The sequence below is a fragment of the Gossypium hirsutum genome, chromosome A01, assembly GCF_007990345.1.
Source record: "Gossypium hirsutum isolate 1008001.06 chromosome A01, Gossypium_hirsutum_v2.1, whole genome shotgun sequence".
In the NCBI taxonomy this organism is placed as follows: Eukaryota; Viridiplantae; Streptophyta; class Magnoliopsida; order Malvales; family Malvaceae; genus Gossypium; species Gossypium hirsutum.
In genome coordinates, this window is record NC_053424.1 from 19,322,784 (window position 1) to 19,340,260 (window position 17,477).

Below are 17,477 nucleotides of genomic sequence, written 5' to 3' on the forward strand. Positions count from 1 at the left end.
TTAAATTAATATAAAAATAATTATTTGTCTATTAATCTATAATATATATAAAAACACGAGTTTGAATAAACTTTTAAACTAATGATAATACCCTTTATTTTTCTTCATATTATTAAATTCACATTTAAAAGTAACCATAATATTTAATCTAGAATTATTAATTGATATAAACAAAAGTTGTGCTAATTTTTTTGATGCAAAATAGAGTTATTATTTGAATATGATTTTAAGCATATTTATTGTTACTTAATTAATATTAGAGTTAATTATGTTAATTAGTTATTATTCAGAGTAATGCTACTTTGCATTAATTACAGGAACTAAATTTGCATATTGTATGTTGAATATGTTAAAAATACTTTAATTATAATATTTGAATTGAAAAAATTATATAATTTATTATATTTAATTATTCAAATAAAAAAATATTATTTTGCATTAATTATTGTAAGTTAAAATACAATATTTGTAAAAACTAATTAAACATTAAATGCATAAAACAAAAGGGAGAGTTAAAAAAATAAATTTATAAAATTAATAGTATTAAAATTATTAATAATATCATCGTTTGATTTTTTATGAGGAAAAGAAGAAAGTAACTAAGAAGCGGTCAGAAAAAGTAAAAACATGTTAAAGTTTTAGTGATGAACATATGGGTAGTTTAACAACATTTGGTGCAATTAGGACTAGAAAATGGCAAACAAACAAGTAGTAAATATCTGGCAGCTCTAGACTCAACGTGACTAAAGGCAGCCCCACATCCACATGGCAAACATGTGCACCCTCCAAAAGTCTCACTCTACTATTGATTTACTACTAAACAGATAACTAATAGTCTTTCTACTTTCTATTCCAAGAGTCTTGCACCTTCCGTCCCTACTCCCAACCTACGTTCTTCTTTTCATACATCTTAATTTGCACTCTTATTATTCCCATCCTACTCATTTTATTATTTGTTTATATAGATATATGTCAGAGTTTGATTTTCAGATTGCCTTTTCCCCCATTATTACCTTTCTATCCAAAAGACAGTACAATCATGCCAAAAGTTAGCAATCCATCTGTACTAGCTGAGGTCCACTGAGTCTGAGCAGAAGCAGCAGCATCTTTATCAATTATTATCACTTAAAGGTGGAGCGGGTGAGAACCAATAAATATTCACAACCAAGTTACCATTGTTATTGTCTTGGTGTTAGCATGGAATATATTAAGTTTTTTTTATTTATTATTAAAATAATATCTCACATATGCTATCTATTAGGCACAAGATAATCCTTATCTCTCTTCTCCACCTTCACCCAGCTCCTTCAACTTGGGTAGCCATAGATTAAGTATTAAGAATATTGGATGCATAGTACTATATGATTCTCTTGTTGTGACTGGCTGAGTGGTTTCTGTTTGACAATATGGTGAAGAATGGTGGTTGTGCATTTGACTTCGAGACCCCAAAATCTCATTTACTTGCTACTACAGGAAGGACTCTTTTCTTCTCTTCTCTGGTACTAGTGCTAGTATCTAGTTACAACAGCCATCCCTTCCTCTGTCTCACAATAATTTAAGTAAAAGTTTTCTTTTTCAAACTCTCTCTCTCTAATATATAGATTTCCATCTTCTGTACTTTAAATTCTGTCTCAAAAGGTTCACTTCTCCTTTTTGGCTCATACAATACAAGGTCACTAACAGCTACTAAAAGATATAAATATTTTTGGTGCAATGAATAGTTTTGTTTTATTTTTGAGTAATTTTTTTGGGGGGGGGGGTTGATGTGCTATTGCCATGGTTTTGGGGTAGAGTCTAGGTGGGTTGATTAAATGCAATTCAATGTTTGGTGTCTTTCAAATAAAGATGGAGGAATGGTTGATTTGTGATCCAGGTTTCTTCTCTGCTTGCAGATAAGTTCCAGGCAAGGTGTTTGATTCATTGTTGAAAAGAGATGAGGGGTGATGCTCTTGTAGCCATTGCTGCTACAATTGGTAACTTTTTGCAGGGATGGGATAATGCTACCATTGCTGGTACTTCCTTCTTTCACATTGATATTTGTTACCTGTTTATTTCTTCTCAGCATCATGGTGTTTCCATGCTTCCAACAAACATCTTGTACTTGTTTTATTCATTTGTGCTTTCAGGAGCAATTGTGTACATTAAGAATGACCTCGATCTAGGAACTAGCGTTGAAGGTCTAGTGGTGGCTATGTCACTGATAGGAGCAACAGCTATTACAACATGCTCAGGAGCTATATCAGATTGGCTTGGTCGGCGTCCAATGCTGATAATGTCTTCAATGCTTTATTTTGTCAGTGGTTTGGTAATGTTGTGGTCACCTAATGTCTATATTTTGTGCCTAGCCAGGCTATTAGATGGATTTGGAATTGGTTTAGCCGTGACTCTTGTCCCAGTCTATATATCTGAGACTGCCCCATCTGAGATAAGGGGATTGTTAAATACGTTACCACAATTCACTGGTTCCGGGGGAATGTTTCTATCTTATTGTATGGTTTTTGGGATGTCATTGATGGACTCACCAAGTTGGAGGTTGATGCTTGGGGTTCTATCCATCCCGTCTCTCCTCTATTTTGCCTTTACGGTTTTTTATTTGCCCGAATCTCCTCGGTGGCTTGTGAGTAAAGGAAGAATGCTTGAAGCTAAACAGGTTCTTCAGAGATTACGTGGCAGGGAAGATGTTTCAGGTTTTTTTTTTTCCTTATTTTTCTCCCCTTTCCTTTGAACATGTTGAAAATATAGGGGACTTGGCCGTTGAATGGTTAGATACACTACTAGGAGCTAATAGTATAACTTGTTTGCTTGCTCTACTGGATCCACTGAGAGGTGTTACATAAATCATGAATGAGCATAAGCTCCATTTGTTATTTATCTTTTTATTCATTAAGATCTAAACAAAAAGGCATGATGCATGCACGTAGGTCATCGGAAACTTGAACAGGTCTGATTTATATATTGGTAGACTATACAAGGGATTGGAAAGTTAGTTGGTTTTATCTGTATTTTTGGGAAAGGTTTCTAACCTTGGGGTGTTCACATCAATATAATACTTTTTGAGTGCTTTTCTCCTAATTTTGTTGGCATCCTTTTCATGAGTATTAGTGAGGTAGGCATCATGTGCAGAATAGATGTTGGGGGCAAGAAAGAGAGGAAAATCTTCTCCATTCCTGTCTATTAAGCCCTTTCACGGCACGCACTTGCCTAATCTTTATACCTGATAAGTAATAACAAAGAAGCCTTCATAGCATTTCTTTTTTGGTTTATTGAAAATGACAGAAATTCCTGTGTCCTCCTATTTAACTCGTTTTAGACTAATTGAAGGTGTGGAGCTTACTGAGACTTCTTTGATCTACAGGAGAGATGGCTTTGCTGGTTGAGGGCCTTGGCATTGGAGGTGAAACCTCTATAGAAGAGTACATAATAGGTCCAGCTGATGAACTTGATGAAAGTCAGGAACCCGGTGCTGATAAAGACAAAATCAGACTATATGGACCGGAAGAGGGCCTGTCTTGGGTTGCCAAGCCTGTCGCTGGACAAAGCATTCTTAGTATTGCCTCTCGCCCCGGAAGCATGGTGAACCAAAGTATACCCCTTATGGACCCTCTTGTGACATTATTTGGTAGTGTTCATGAAAAGCTTCCCGAGACAGGGAGCACGCGTAGTATGCTTTTTCCGAATTTTGGAAGCATGTTTAGTACAGCAGAGCCTCATGCTAGAAATGAACAATGGGATGAGGAGAGCCTGCAGAGAGAAGGTGAGGACTATGCATCAGATGCTGCAGGAGGAGACTCGGATGACAATTTGCATAGCCCATTAATCTCACGTCAAACAACAAGCTTGGAAAAGGACATGATTCCCCCAGCTTCCCATATCAGTTCTCTAAGCATGAGACGCCATAGCACTCTTGTGCAAGATGGTACAGAATCAGTTGGTGGTACAGGGATTGGAGGTGGTTGGCAGTTGGCATGGAAATGGTCTGAGCGAGAAGGTGAGGATGGAAAGAAGGAAGGAGGGTTTAAAAGGATTTATTTGCATGAGGAGGGAATCCCGGGATCTCGACGTGGCTCTCTTGTATCACTTCCAGGTAATGATATGCCTGCAGAAGGTGAGTTTATCCAGGCAGCTGCACTAGTGAGCCAACCTGCTCTTTATTCCAAGGAGCTTATGGATCAGCATCCTGTTGGACCAGCAATGGTTCATCCAGCTGAAACTGTCTCAGAAGGACCAGTTTGGACTGCTCTCCTTGACCCGGGAGTCAAACGTGCTTTATTAGTTGGGATTGGGATTCAGATTCTTCAGCAGGTACTCAGCAGTTATATTTTTGGACTTCATTTTCTCTACAAAGTTTATAGATTTTAAATAGCAGTGGCAGCTTGTTACATAACAATGTTTGTGAATTTGTACTTCAAACAGAGAAGTTTGAATCTTGTATTTATCAGTTGAGGCTAATTGCATTATGATTCCCATGGTAAGTTAAAATAATTTTCGAAACTCGCATGTAGTTTTCCGGCATTAATGGAGTTCTCTACTACACTCCTCAAATTCTTGAAGAGGCAGGTGTTGAAGTGCTTCTTTCAAACTTGGGCCTTGGTTCAGATTCTGCATCATTTCTTATTAGTGCATTTACAACCTTGCTGATGCTGCCCTGTATAGGTGTAGCCATGAAACTCATGGATATATCAGGCAGAAGGTAATCTCAGTTTCTCTTAATATTCTCCTTAACACCCCTTCTCTTTTTTTATCCTTAAAAATGGAAAGAAACTAATACTTGTATCGTTTGCAGGCGGCTGCTACTCACCACGATCCCGGTGCTTATAGTGTCACTGATCATTCTAGTTTTTAGTGAACTTGTGGATTTGGGCACAGTTGTGAATGCTGCCATCTCAACTGCATGTGTTATTGTTTACTTCTGCTGCTTTGTGATGGGCTATGGACCAATACCAAATATCCTCTGCTCTGAGATCTTTCCAACAAGGGTCCGGGGGCTTTGTATTGCAATCTGTGCTTTGGTTTATTGGATCGGAGACATCATTGTTACTTACACACTGCCAGTGATGCTGAGTTCTATAGGCCTAGCGGGCATCTTCGGGATATATGCTGTTGTATGTCTGATATCGTGGGTGTTTGTGTTCTTGAAAGTACCAGAGACCAAAGGAATGCCACTTGAAGTCATTACCGAGTTCTTTGCTGTTGGTGCAAGACAAGCTGGTGCTACAAAGAATGAGTGAAGTCACACTGCTTTCAATGGTGTCAAATTCTTTTTTCAATTTCAGCTGTTAAGCTTTCAACATTTTTGTTCCTTCTTGTTGCTTTGAAAATGAGGGATCCTCTTATTCAAACATTAAAATTATAAAATTTTCCCACTAGAAATTGAGTTTACGTGTATTTTTCATGGTGAACCACCCTTTTTAACTTGGATTTCATAAACAATAATTGCATCAACCAGGTCTGTGGTGGTATATAGGTCCTGCCGCCTAGACGACTAGGGTTCTCTTATGATAATAAAATAAAAGACGGTCAGAGAGAGGCAGGACTTCCAATCCCATCGTATCTCAGTTGATTGGTTATTCTGCTCCATTAGTGGACCATCCACCTTATTTTAATGGACGGCTTGAAATCAAAGGCACATATTATATGTTTTACTAATGAAGTAAATTTTCATGGTAACAGGCATAAAGAAGAGTGGACTAGAATATACTATCTTTGTTAGGTCAAGACAAGAGTTAATTACTAGTTTAAAAATTCCCAATTAGTGGCTTATATGCACTTTTGTTCCTATCACCCTGTGTATAATAATAAATACAAGTATGATCGTTAGTGATGCATTCAATTTTTAGCACCACCCACCCCACCGCCACCTTTCAATCACAAATTCCATTTCACAAGTTGCCAAAATCAGTTACATTTACTCAGAATGGAAACAAATGCCTGCTTTCCTTCCATCTTCCTAAATCCTGGAATTAATAAATTAATGAAACCTTTTGCTCACCATCATCATATCTCTTGGATTGCACCCAATGGACTTGGGAAGAAGTTGGGTTTTCATTAATTTTGACCTATTTTTAACCCATGTAGAAAGTGAAAGCTTTTTTCAATGCTGAATATAATAACATATCCAACCCAAGAGGAATGATTTTATTTTTAGGTACTTTTTAACCTGTAGTGAGTGAAGAGTAAGTGGAGGTGGAACAAGAATCTTGATGCCCCTGCCCAGCCCCACAGCCACCAAACAAGGGGAGGATAAAAGACCCCCCCTTCCCCAAAAGCCAAAAATAAAGCATAAACCACTTGTTTAACGTTGAGCTACCCACTTTATACTTTGCTAATCAGATAGCCTAAAAGTGATGAAGAAAAACAAAAGAGATGGACTCTTATCACCTACTGTTTCCAAATATTTTCTCTTCATCACATGCCCCTTTTTACCTTTTATTATTTCTATTACAGGTAAAATTTCCAACCCTCGTTTCATCGGAATATATTTAAATCAAATCCCAGCCTGAAACCGGATTCACTTGGGAGGACCACATCAAAGCAAAGAACAAGACATGCTTTACAAGTGAAGAAAATATCATGGATGAGCCCAGATAACATCTATATATTACTAAATTGCAATTTTTTGATGGTGGGTATGATTCAGGTAAAGGGAACAGAGAGGAGTTCGTCTTACAGGAATTTCATATTCTGATTTTCTGCCTATAATTATATTTCACAAATATATATATTATGTTCAACTTTACATACATAAATACACCAAATCAAATACTATTACATACAATTCAAATCAATCAAAACCTAAATGTTCCTATTAGGAATAGTAGTGGTATTAATAATAATCATTGGCGGTGGTAATTAGCTAATGAAAAACCTAACCTAACATGATTTCACTTGGAAAAGAAAGAAAAAAAATGGAGGAACCCAGAAGGTGGCTTGGGTTGGCTAGGGCAGGAATCTATTCACATCATCTTCACGCTCTTTCAATCTAGCCTCAGTGTTAGTTCCGGAAGTTGAAGCACCCGGGCCGGGTAAACCCCCACACTTTTGGCACCTGGCAACCAGAATCTGACGGCAGGAAGGGCATGAAGAATGGGAGCCCAGCCAGGTGTCGATGCAGACGACGTGGAAGCCATGGCCGCACTGTGGAAGAACCCGGATTTCGTCCCCTGCGGCGAACTCCGTGAGGCATATCGCGCAGTCGGAGAATTTGGCGGAGAAATCAGGTGAGAAGGTAGCCTTAGGGAGGGACTTGAGGATCTTCTTCTTGAGGCCCTTGTTAGCAGGAGGGGGGGGACGGGATGAAGCAGAGGGATTGGGAGCAAAGGCACCGGAGAGACGGCGAAGCCAGGCGCAACGAGCGACAGCAATGAGACCGAGGACGCAAATAAGGGCACATAGGAGAGCTGCAAGGATAACGACGAAGTCGGAGTCGACGGTTGCCGCTTGTTCAGGTGGCGGCTCAGTAGTGGCCGAGGAGTTGGCGGCGCCAAGGAGCCTAAAAGGACGAGTCATGTGAAGAGAGAGAGAGAGAGAGAGAGAGAGAGAGAGAGAGAGAAGTGGGTTTGGTTCAAGCGTATTTAAAATGTATCAAAGACTGCGTTTGTCTTGTGTTAGTTCCAACCTTTTTCTCCGTCTATGTCATGATTTATAATAAATCTCCCTTCCCTTCCCTTCTATCCTTTTCTTAGTGAATGCTCATTTAAATTACTTCACTATGATATATATAAATTATATAATAAAAATATTTGGTACGAATTTTTAGATTATACAAATGTAAAGTAGAATAAAATATTATTTTTTTAAATTACTTAGACAATATGAATATGTGAAATACTCACCCATTATATAAAATATGAAAATCAAACAATTCATTATAAAATTAAAAACAAATTATACCATTTCTGAAACCTTCCAAAAAAATTTACCAAAATTCAAGGTTGGGTCGACAGGACTGTTGACTATTGAGAGTCCACTAAGAAGCTTAAATGGTGTTTATAATATCATTTCAAAAAGCAGAGGAGAAATGTAATTTAAAAATAGGAGCATAGATCAATGTAAAAAATAATCAATTAATAATAAAAATTAAATTCTTTTCCTATAAAAACCGCAAAAATTGAATTAAGCCACTTCCTCATGTAGCCCCAATAACCAAGAACGAATTTATTGGGTTTTTTACCTATGTATTATAAAAATTAAATAAATTATTTAAATAGTATGTTAAATAAATTATGTACAAAAATGGTATATCCAAAAAATACTGATACATTTGACTGAAAAAAATTATTAAAAAAATTGCTAATGGCAACTAAATAGGTGGCACCTAAAGAAATACGGGTTAAATACGACCCGTACCCGACCTACTGTCACAAAAGGATAGGAAAACTAAGCAGCACTGGTCATGCCTACTAGAGAGGCAGCACACCCCTGGTCACGCCGTTTCCCCAGGCGGCACACCTGTGGCTTGTCAGCGATGGGACGTGTCGGATGGCATGCCGGTGAGTTGTATTTTTGGGGACCATTATAAGGTCCCCAATGTCCTATTTTTTGCTGAAAGAGAGAAGAAAATCTTTAAAGAAGAGAAGAAGAGGAAGGAGAGAGCCGGAAGGGGAAAAAGAAAGAAAAAAAGAGAAGCCGAATAGAGAGAGAGGGAAGGAGAAAGAGAAGGAAAAAAATAAATAGAAAAGGAAAGGAGAGATTGTTGTTTAGAGAAGACTTGGTGTTTAAAAAAATCATAAAAGATAATTTTTTTATTTAATAATTTTTTTGTTATAAGTAAACGTTAATTTGTTTTTGTTGTTATTGTTGATTTAATTCGGATTTAATTTTTAATTTTATTTTTGTAAGATATTATTTGGTTAAAAAGAGCTATTAACGTATGTTTGTATTTATTTTATATTTTCATTCATTCATAAGTTATTTTTAATGTTTATTAAAGTAAAAAACCCTATTTATGTTATGTGTAAAGAATGTGTTATTTTTTTATGTAATTTATTTGTTATGTGTGTTTTAGGTTGATTAAATTTATTTTTTATGTAATTTATTTCGCATGTTATTTTGATTATTTTAATATATATTTTTTAATTTTTTATGTAGGTAAAAGATGAGACCATTGATATGGAATTTGTGAATGGGACCATTAAGTTGGAATTTATGAGATAAATCAGGAATAATAGTTTACATATTGTAATTTTTTAAGATTTTATAATTAAGAATAAGTGTTTATGTTTTTAAATTTTATTTTAAATTTTTTTATAAATATTATAAATGAAATTTCTTTTAAATCTTTCGATGCAAAATTTTTTTTTTGACAATAATTAAGTTGGCATGATATTATATATATATTAGATTTTAAACCAATACAATTTACTTATTATCATTTTAAAATAATAATAAAAATATTCATATTTATTATGTTGAGATAGTTTATGTTATGTTTATATTATTTTTTTTATTGGCATGTTATTTTTATTATTTTAATATAAATTTTTTGTTTTTAATGTAGGTAAAAGATTAAACCATTGAGATGTGATTTGTGAATGAGACCATTGAGTTGGAGTTTGAGTTGGAATTTAAAAGATATATTTATTTTGTTATTGTAGTATATCAAAAAATATGACGAGTACAAAACTGTTTGATATTTTTTGTAATTAAAAGCAATATATAAAATTTAGGTATTTTGATAAATATTTAAAATGCATCAAACTTAGAAATTAATTACCGAAATTTGTTTTGAAATTGCAAGTATCGCAATGGGTTCATTGATTAAGAACGATGATCACATATCAAACACAGTTAATAATATGATAATATATTGTTATTTGTTAATCATGGGTTCCCTTAAAAAAGGTTCTACATCATTTACGAAAATAAATTATGTTATAATAACTATTTCTGTAATTTAATAGTGTCAGGGCCCATATCGCGCATTAAGAGGTCGGATGAATGGTTTAGGATATCCCCCGGATGAACGACTAATGCCATACTTAGAGTTAGCTGGATTCGAGTCAGCAGCATTGATCCAGACGTTTGATTTGCTGTACGATTTAATATCCACATTGGTTGAGCGTTGGCGCCCAGATACCCACACTTTTCATTTTCCATGTGGGGAGTGCACTGTCACTCTAGAGGATGTTGCATTGCAACTTGGCCTCCCAATTGACAGAAGTGCTGTAATGAGTGTAAGTACGATAGTTGAGCTGGCTGCCCTTATTTATAGCCTACTAGGAGTCTCGCCCATTGATGCTAAGTCCAAATTTACGAGTTTGAAATTTTCATGGCTGAAAGTTAATTTTGAACATTTATCAATTAATGCCACTGAACAGGAGGTGATGTGCGTAGCTCGAGCATACATTATGCATATTATAGGGGGTGTACTGATGCCGGATGCGAACAACAATAGGGTTCATTTGATGTATTTACCACTATTAATTGATTTGCAGAATGTTCGCTCATATAGTTGGGGTTCCGCAGTTTTGGCTATGTTGTATCATTAACTTTGTGTCATAGATATAGGCAGATGCCTCATATTGCTGCAGTCATGGGCTTTTTATTGGATGCCATTCTCAGCATCGGTTAAGCACCAAGCATACGTATTTCTATTGGTAAACAGGTGATAAAATTTAACTTGTTATAGCAATTAATTGACATTTTTTTTCTAATGATATTATTCTAATGATACTATTCTAACATGTAATTTGTTTTCGTACATGGAGTACCAATCTGGGTATCGAGAGCTTATACACTGTCCCGATATATCGTCTAATGATTGAACAACATGTTAGGGATGGGGTAAGCTATTCCAATATTCGTGACATGTAATTACTTTGTATATTTTACTCGAATCGTGTTAAATTTTAACCATGTTATTAAACATGTAGTTTATCAGTTTATCTGGATGCCATATTGAAGACCAGAAATTATTGCTGTTATACTCTCGTCTGCCCACATTCATTCTCACATGTGGTGCATTAACGCACCAATTATCAATTTCTAGACAGTCAAGTGGTATAACAGGGATCGACTACTCCGGCAGTTTGGTTGCGTCCAATATATCTCGTCTTTGCCAATGCAGTTGGGGAAGATTCACGAGATTAACAAGAGAGGAAAACATGAAAATAATTAGAGGGTTGTGCACCAGAAATATATTGCAGTGTGAGATAAAATCGGATGGTGCAAAGACCTCAGATGAATATTTCTTTCGATTTGCAACCATTGTTAGAGTATATACAATGGTACTCTAGTACGAGAAAACTATATTTACTTGGTGGGCAGTCGACTGTAGTCCCTCTGCACATGCATCGACTTGGGACATACGAGCCTGAGCGTTCGTATACACATTTTAGGGATAGTTCTTATCATTTGGAGTTGTGGGTCAATGACTATTTTTCAGGCTTGTCAGGACACAGATATCATTCTGGGTTTGATATTTTCAGTCCAGTACCACGGTAGTACAACACTTCTCTCAACCTGTATCCACCGCATTACTCCACTCCTCCTAGGTCGTATCCACTGCAGTATAGAACTTCTCTCGGTTCAAGTTCATCGATGGCGTTCGGGGCATATGATTTTTCTTCCGTGTTTTGCATACCCCCACCTACGATTGAAGAGAATGTTGATTGTCGCGATCACCCACAACGTGAACATCGACCCCCGCAAAAATATACCCTAGGACCACACCATCAAACTATCAATTTTAGGGGTTTCTTGCAATTTAAATATTACAAAGTTTGTACTTTTTTTATTCTAAAAAAATATAAATCAAGAAAAAGACAATATTTGTATTTATTTAATTAGATTAATTACAACATTAAAACTTGGAACAAACTTTGTTGTCATAAATTAATTAATTGCAACATTATAACATTACAACATTAAAACTTGGAACAAACTTTGTAATATAAATTTTGTAATATAAATTAAATACATTGCAACATTAAAACTTGGAACGAACTTTGTAATATAAATTAGGTACGTTGGATTACATAAGCTCAATTCCTACCCGATCGTGATGATTGTCCAATATGGTAGTTTCGTTGCGGGAATTTACTCCGATTATGACCAGCTAATCTGCATAATCCACAACATTTACCATCATATTTCTCCCTAATGTCCATTTCATTATGGATTCTGGATGATTGCAGATGACCATTCGGATTCTTATGCAACCCTTTGTATGGGACAAGCTCGAAAGTCGTTGGAGGAACATCCCACATATACAGGTCAGGTAGGACTGGGAGCTTATTCTCTCAGAAAATCAACGTACGATTGAGGGTGTACACATCATCGACAAATTGTTTAACATTGAGCGAGACTTTAGCACACGCTGCCACGACATGCATACATGGTTAATGATGTGTTTGGAACCTTCTACAATTGCACTGTCTGTTTCGAAAATCAACTCCATAGGATCTAGGTGGTATACCGAGTTGATGATCGATGGTCTCTGCAACTCAAAACGTTTCAAGACGTCGTGAATATACTTCCACATTCATCGACCTCGCCATCCGATGGTTTACAACCATTGCATCCCTGACATATTTGACAAACACGTGTCCCACCTCCATCTGGTTGACTTGTTGCTGATCCATATTGGCATCAAGGTAGCCAACCTGTACAATGTAGCCGAGAAGATAGATGAAATTGAAAGATGTCATGTTTTCAACAACACAAAGTTGATCTCCTACACCAAGTTTGTGATCATATGACCATAGCGAAAGCCCTCGTCAAAACTTTGAGCCCATTGCCACGGCTCCATGGTACCTAACCACTGTAAAAAATATGTGTTCGTTTGACCCTTCATGTCACTTTCAAGTTGAGTCATTCTTTGGCGAAAAATGTGTGGCTCTAGCTCATGTGCTGTATATGTATTAAGAAAAGATAAGTTACAATATTACCCTAAAACATTAAAATTTACATTGAAAAGATAAGATTATCATTTATCCATTCTCACAACTTGTCTTCGTCAGTTTGCATTCTTATAATCTCAATGGAAGTTAGCCGCAATGTGCTGAATGCAGTAAACGGATCTCCATGGCACGCTGAAACGCTTAATGGCGGTAATTAATCATTTCTCTTTATTGGAGATAATGCAAATATTATCGTTGCTAATAACATACCTCCACAGGTTGGTAAGGAAGAATTCCCACGATTCCATGTTCTCCTTATCTACAATGGCAAATGCTATTGGGAGCATGTTCTTGTTCCCGTCTTGAGTAGCTGCAAGAAGTAGGATCTGTGTATATTTTCCCTATAGTCAAGTCTCGTTTACTTGCACGAACGGCTTATAGTGGGGAAATACGTGCACATATGGATCAAATTTCCAGAATATTCGATGGAAAATTCTTTTTCCCGGTTGTAGTTGGTCATTTTAGCCATAACAAGGTCGTGTCTGTAACTCAATGACAGTCCCCTGTACGTACTCCCGCAAAGCGGCTATCCATCCATGTAGCTCATTGTACGGCGCATCAAAATCCTCGTACAATTGCTCTATTTCCATCTGTTTAGCTATTCACGCCTTTCAGTATGATACTCGATACTAGAATCGTGCTTGCATTTCGACAATCAGTACTGAAACTTTAATGATTGGCATTTCCTTCACAATTGGCATGATACACGTACAAATAGTTTTGGAATCAAGTTTTCGATTATCTTGTCATATGTGTTAATGTGCAAGTGTGAGGCCCAATAAATTTTTGTATCTCCTACATCTGCGACTTTTGAATAAATGCAACTCGTACTCGCCAATTGTAGCCTTCCATCGACTTCCAACACTCCTTAATATATAATGTCGATTTAGACACTGCAACTTTGTAGTCCACTGATATATTCATGCTATACTGCTTAATAGCAAATACGCATTCTTCCTTACTTTCGAATCTCTGGCCTACAAACAACTCCTCAGGATTGGAATCTACGACCAGCCAATGAGTAGGTAGTATTTCAGGGTACTTCGGGAACTCGGCTACGTGCGCCGTGTCGGGGTCTATGAGCGACATGTTTGGCCCAGGATTATTGTGTATCACAATATGTCGAATCCGGTTCCCAACTGAAGACACGTTAATGTTTCCATTGTCATTCACGTCTTCGTTGTCAATATCATTAGGGACCTCGTCCACATCGGAATTACTATCACTATCGACCTCGTGATTATAAGGATCATTACTATCGTATCCATCATCACCAACCACATCAATATCGGGTGCAACATTAAGATCGATATTGATCCCGCATATAGTCGATTTACTATCAACGTATGATACTGGAGCCACCATACAAGGTTCTTGAGCTCCGTGTTATTCACCTAATGCAGTGAGATCTTTAGTTGGCTCCACACCAACTAACTCAACAAATAACTGAATCGGTGTATTTTGGTCATTTCGATTCCCACAATAAATAGCGATCATTGTCTCCACATCTTCATCATCTACAAGTTCCATTTCAGTAAATTTGATGGGATCTATCGAAATTGAAAACTTGTAGAAAAGTTTCAAGATCTTTTTCCCACAACGTCTAACAATTTTTGCGCTAATCATTTCCTTCATATCATCGAACGAGACATTTCTATTAAATCTTATTGCTATTTGTTGGCAAGATTCAAATATACATCCAACGATTGTTGTCAAGATTATTCTATCGAAATAAACGCATATGAAAAACTGATTATCCATCTTCAATACTCAATCTGTTAAAAAATAAACAAAAAATCTCAAAATAATTTCGAACAACATAAAAATACTTACATAAAAAAATTAATGAATAAAAAGAGACCAAAATTATATCAATATGCAATTTTTTCATTCATAAGCTTAGAATTTTTCAGTTCTCATTTTGTACATGAACAACATTTATCTTTATATTTAACCACTTAAATTCAATTCTACATTTTCTTCCATCTCCGATCCTGTATCTTCCTCTGGGAAATTCTTTATATTAAATTTTGAATTCTCTTTAAATTTATCTTCTACAATCCAATTTGGAAATTCCTCAAGATCTTCTTCCTCTTCAATCTTTATAACAGGTATTGAATTTAGAAATTCTCTTGGTAATTTCCTAACAACTAATTTATCCATCCAAGGTATGTCAAACACATTTTGCTTACCAGTCAACTTTTGTGACACTTTATCTCGCTATTTTCCTTACTACATAAGAGATTATAAACTTCACGAAGTATATAACTAGATTTCAATAGGTTCGTGGTACCAATGTTTTCCAAAGTTGGTCTAAAATGATTTGATGCTTCCGTTCTATTAATATACCTCTAAGGGTTACGTATTGCACTTTATTCTTTCTAATCAGTTCATGACCCTTTCATAACACTTCTTGCATCTTTTGATTTATGGTAATAAGGTGTTAAACGATGTCTTCTTCTGGTTTCATTCTATAATCTTGCAATTCTCTCATCATCTTATCAACGTTCTCCTTTTGTGCCGAAGTTATTATCTCATCAGGAAATATAAAATTTATTCTCATTTCTAACAATATCTATGACAGAAATATTTTCAGTATTTATCTATTTTTTTCTATTGTTATCACTGACTAACAATTACTTTATAATAGTTACTAACATAAAAACTTTCAAATATAGTAAAAAAATTTAAAACATAACATTCATACAAATCACAATAAATCTTAAACAAATAATTAATCTAAACACAAAACTTACTAACAAATCACAATAAACATATGGTTTTAACTAATTAACAATAACACATGAAATATGTAGGTTATTAAAATTAAAAAAAAATTATTAATATATACAACTAATGGAGGTAATAAAGTGTGCATAATAAAATTATAATGTATAAAAATAATGAAATAAAGTTTTAGATGAATGATAAATTAAAAGTTTTACTAATGTAAGTGGCACAGGTTCAAATCTCACCGTATAATATATTTTTATTAATTTTTTAAAGTGAAATATTCTTGAATAATATTATTTGTTTTAATTACAAAAATGGCATTCTTGTGACTTCCTAATTGAGTTAGTGGCTTAGTTGAGGATGACATCGACTCAGCCAGGAGCTTAAATAATAAGTATAGATGTTTAATAAGATCTAGGAGTTAATTATTCCAAACATCCTTAAGCTATGACTCTTATTTTAAATTAGTCTTTAAACTTCAAATCATTCTAATTGCATCTCCAAGCTATTGAGGTTATGCAAATTAGGTCCTTCAATCACTAAAATCATTAAATTAACTATTAAATGAAATGTTAGATATTATGTGACATAATTTAAAATGAAAATTTTAAGAAATAATGAAAGTTGTAAAAATTAATGTTTTAAAAATATTAGTTTTGAGGTTTTCTAAGCTTTTACACAAGCTTTATTGTTCATTCTTTTTTTCCTTTTACTTTTAAAAGTTATACGATAACATTCTATTTTTCTTAAAAAAATTTATTTTATATTTAGTTGTATAATATTTAACATGTCATTTAACAGTTTTAATAACGAAAGGACTTGATGATATAACGTAAGGACTTGATGATATAACGTCAATAGTTTAAGGATATAATTAGAACGTTTTAAAATATGAGGACCAATTTAGAATGAGGGTCGTAGTTTGAGATGTCTAGTGCAATCAACTCAAAATCTAGTATATAATTATCCATTGATGAGTAAATTAAACAAATATATATCATATGTTTCATAGAATATATGTGTTTTATGGTATACTTAAAATTTAGAATAAAAGTATATTTGATGTTTTGTGCTAGTGAGTCAAAATTTTGATATAATTGACATAAACAATTTCGTCATCAACAAAACATCCTATACAATCAAGCTTCAAAATAAAATCAAGATTAGTGATAATGATAAAAAAAAAAAACTTGTGTGCCAATGAGTTCAAATACAAAAGTATAAGCTAGGAAGATATAAGAAGCAATTTCTAACTTAATGTTACGGATTCTTAGAGATAAAAGTATGCTCCAGTAAAAAAATATTTCTAATCTGGTAAAATCGTTTATAATTTTTGAGGTTTTCCATATTTTTGTTGCATAGTGAAGCAGATTAAGATCTCTATTCTAGCATTGCTAATATTTTTAATTGTTTTTAATTTGTTTTATTATTATTAAGTTAGGCTTGGAGAACTTTTAGGTGAAACCCTAATTTTTTTTAAAATAGGTATATAGTCTCCTTTTGTAATCTTGAACCTTTTTGAATTTGTATAAAAATCAAATTGAGAGGATCTTCTCATCTCCGTCACGGACAAACTCCAACAATTTTAAATATGAAATATTGTGAATCTTAATTGCAAGATAATATTGATTCCTAATTTAATATAATCAACGAGTCAATATTCCATTTCAACTAATAATATTGGCTCTTGCTTTTCTATAAACAAATTAATAGTATATGTTATTAAAAACATGTTCTTTGACAATTTAGGGATTCTATTTCCGTTTATTGTTGTTGGATTTCATGGCAATTGTGTGATGTTCACACCATTTGGTATTAGAGCTTTAGAGGTTTTTTTTTTCCAAA

The 17,477-nt window shown here is 34.7% G+C and overlaps 2 protein-coding genes across 7 annotated transcripts; one reads left to right on the plus strand and one right to left on the minus strand.

The window, feature by feature from the left end:
* The first annotated feature begins 849 nt into the window (after nucleotides 1-849).
* Nucleotides 850-5,379, plus strand: LOC107917877 (monosaccharide-sensing protein 2). 6 transcript variants are annotated; one of them, XM_016847258.2, is made up of 6 exons: nucleotides 850-1,140; nucleotides 1,893-2,012; nucleotides 2,127-2,687; nucleotides 3,356-4,302; nucleotides 4,503-4,690; nucleotides 4,784-5,379. In XM_016847258.2, exons 2-6 carry the CDS (start codon nucleotides 1,934-1,936, stop codon nucleotides 5,226-5,228), a joined length of 2,220 nt encoding a protein of 739 aa, XP_016702747.2. In that variant the 5' UTR covers nucleotides 850-1,140; nucleotides 1,893-1,933; the 3' UTR covers nucleotides 5,229-5,379. The 6 variants fall into 6 exon arrangements, with proteins under 6 accessions (XP_016702747.2, XP_016702746.2, XP_040971079.1 ...); XM_016847257.2 differs by having other exon boundaries at nucleotides 1,139-1,499; XM_041115145.1 differs by lacking the exon at nucleotides 850-1,140 and adding an exon at nucleotides 1,164-1,798.
* Nucleotides 5,380-6,663: 1,284 nt separating this feature from the next.
* Nucleotides 6,664-7,682, minus strand: LOC107917879 (RING-H2 finger protein ATL80). The gene has a single exon (XM_016847259.2). The coding sequence runs from the start codon at nucleotides 7,504-7,506 to the stop codon at nucleotides 6,937-6,939; it is 570 nt and encodes a 189-aa protein (XP_016702748.1). The 5' UTR covers nucleotides 7,507-7,682; the 3' UTR covers nucleotides 6,664-6,936.
* Between the last annotated feature and the right edge of the window lie 9,795 nt (nucleotides 7,683-17,477).